Raw genomic sequence first — 2,567 nt, 5'->3', positions numbered from 1 at the left:
CTGGGGGGGGGGGGTCTTACTCTCTGGAGGCAGGGAATTGTGTGGCTTTGGGTAAACCAGTTCTCTTTTCTGAGCCTCGGTTTCCTCATCTGTCAAATGCAGTTGATAGAAACAGTGGTCCACAGTGCTTTTGTAGCAGGAGATGAGGGGAGATTGTAACACACGCATGATACCTGTCCCCTGGCAGCACTGGAGAGACACGTCTGAGGCTGGGGACTGGCTGTGTGAAGTAGAAAGTGCTTCCAGGGTTTCTGTAAAGCCACATGGCCTGGCTGTGAATTCCGGGGTGTGTTGACTGCATCCTGGCTCCTGCAGACTTGGGGGCTGGGCTTCTTGCAGAGGCATGAGCTTGAGAGGCAGGTAGGCCCTGGGTCCCCTTCCCCAGGACTCAGCCAGGTAGGTGGTGGCCCAGAGAAGAAGGGGTGACAGGAGGGCCCCTAAAGACCTTCTGACCCCAATCAGAGCTCTTCCAGTCTCTCCACCCAAAGCACTCTGGTTAGAATGACCTTCCGGGGCTCTCCTGAGCTCCCTGCTAGGAATCTGATCACAAATAAGATGGGCGGGGCCTCGAGTATCAAGGCGACCTGCCAGGCCAGGGTGGGAGCTGGAGAGACTTACACACTGAGTGGCCTGCGGGTTCCTGGAAGGGAACCTGGGAAGACCTGGATGAGGACTGTAGCTGGGTTTGCAGCAGTGCTGCCCAGGATGTGTGGGCACGAGTCAGCAGCCATGCGCACTGCTCTTACTAAGGGGGCTGTTGATGAGCATGGGGCACGGGGACAAGAGCCCTGGTTGGTGTGTGTGGATGTGGGTGCCAGAGGCACTAATGGCCCAGGGTGGGCAATTTGCTCTCGTTCTCAGATTTACTCCTCCAAAAAACCTTATGAGGTGGTTACATCGAAAAGAACCAATGTTTACTGAGCACTTATTATGTGCCAGATATTATTGTATTTATATGCATGAACACACTTAGCTTTATAACAACTCTATGAAATAGGTAGTATCATTATCTTCACTTTATAGATGATGTATTTGAGGCACAGAGAGGTTCAGTAACCAGCCCGAGATCACACAGCGGTAAGTAGCAGAGCTGAGATTTGAACCCAGGCAGTCTAGCTTTAAGCACAATGCTGCATTGCCTCTTGCTAACAACCTATTTTATTTATGAAAACTGAGGCACAGAGACCCTAAGTGACATGTCCAGGGTCACCAAGCTTGTGAGTTGTGGAGCCGAAATTCCCACTGTGGCTATCCTGACTGCACAGCCCGTGCCCAGAGATGGGGACCTGGGAGCTAAGAGTCAGGCTACAGGGCCGTGAGCAGCCCCCAGGAGTGTGGGTTGGGGGAGAGACTCTGTCCGCCCCAGGCTGACTGGTGCCCTTCTTGCAGGGGGTGTGTGCATTGCCCAGTCGGTCAAGATACCACGGGAACCCAAGCCTGGGGAGTTCGACAAGATCATCCGGCGCCTCCTGGAGACCTCGAACGCCAGGGCGGTCATCATCTTTGCCAATGAGGATGATATCAGGTGAGGGCAGGTGGGGCTTGGGGCGGGGCTTGGGAGCTGGGGATCCCCGCTGGAGACCTTCCTAGGCAAGCCTGACCCACTCTGGGGTCCAGAGAGATGGGGTGGGCCAGTGAGTGGGTGGTGGGGACACCCTTCTGGCTGGGGCACAGGCTACTGCTAATGGGCTCCCCTTCCCCTCGCTGTTTCCTGCATCCATTCTACCAACTGGGGATGGTAAGCAGGTACTTTTACAGAGGGGCTGAGGCCATGGGCTTGGGGTCAGAGCACCTAGGTTCCTCGCCTGCTGTCCTTCCTACTAGCTGTGTGACCTCAGGCAAGTTTCTCAACCTCTCAGGGCTTCTATTCTGCTTTAAAAAAAAAAAAAAAGAGAGAAGCTAATTATGCTTGCTTGATGGTGTTGCTTGAGTATTGAATGCAGGAATGTGCATAAGGGGCTTAGAGCAGAGGCTGGCAAGGTTGGCCACCTCTCAGCCCTTCCCTCCTTTCTTTGGTGAGCTTAGAGTAGTGGGAGGAGGCCTGGGCTGAGGTTTTAGTCCTGATTTGGGCACACACTCACTGTGGGCAGTATAGTCCCCTCCCTGGTCCTCAGTCTCCACATCTGCCGATTGGGGGCAGGTGGACTCCGGGTGCCAGAACCATGCAGTGCAGAAACCCTGGACCACCCCACCTCTCTGCACATCTGCCCCTGGGTCCTGAGTCACAGGTCAGAAACTCAGGTGCCCTTAGAAGATGACCCCTGAGCACCCCTCCTAACCCACTTCCCTTTTCCTGCCTTTTCTCTCACTACTATCTCTCCGAGACTGTATGTTAGGGCCAAGAGGGGCCTGCCTCCTTGATTCCCTAGTCTCAGTGGGAGACACAGCCCCTGCTCAGAGTCTGACTGGCAGAGGAGATGTGGTTCTCCCCAGGCCTCCTCCCTCAGATAGTTGGCCTGAGCTGTCAGAGTCCGCTGTGCCCTCCGGTCGACCTGCCCACCTGCCTAGCCCAGCCTGCCCGGTCCGCCCCCCCGTGCATCCCCCCTCCCCATTGCTAACCAGCATCT

The 2,567-nt window shown here is 55.5% G+C and overlaps 1 protein-coding gene across 4 annotated transcripts in view; it reads left to right on the top strand.

Moving 5' to 3' along the window:
- Positions 1–2,567, top strand: part of GRM4 (glutamate metabotropic receptor 4) — a 117,568-nt gene that overhangs the window by 77,786 nt on the left and 37,215 nt on the right. For all 4 annotated transcript variants that reach the window (XM_007460848.1, XM_007460850.1, XM_007460847.1 and 1 more), the window contains one exon: positions 1,390–1,525. In XM_007460848.1, the coding sequence (XP_007460910.1) occupies positions 1,390–1,525 (136 nt within the window). The remainder of the gene's footprint in view (positions 1–1,389; positions 1,526–2,567) is intronic.

This window comes from Lipotes vexillifer, unplaced genomic scaffold, assembly GCF_000442215.2.
Source record: "Lipotes vexillifer unplaced genomic scaffold, Lipotes_vexillifer_v1.1 scaffold921, whole genome shotgun sequence".
In the NCBI taxonomy this organism is placed as follows: Eukaryota; Metazoa; Chordata; class Mammalia; order Artiodactyla; family Lipotidae; genus Lipotes; species Lipotes vexillifer.
The sequence above is the reverse complement of the archived record's forward strand: the minus strand, read 5'-3'. Positions and strand labels throughout refer to the sequence as shown.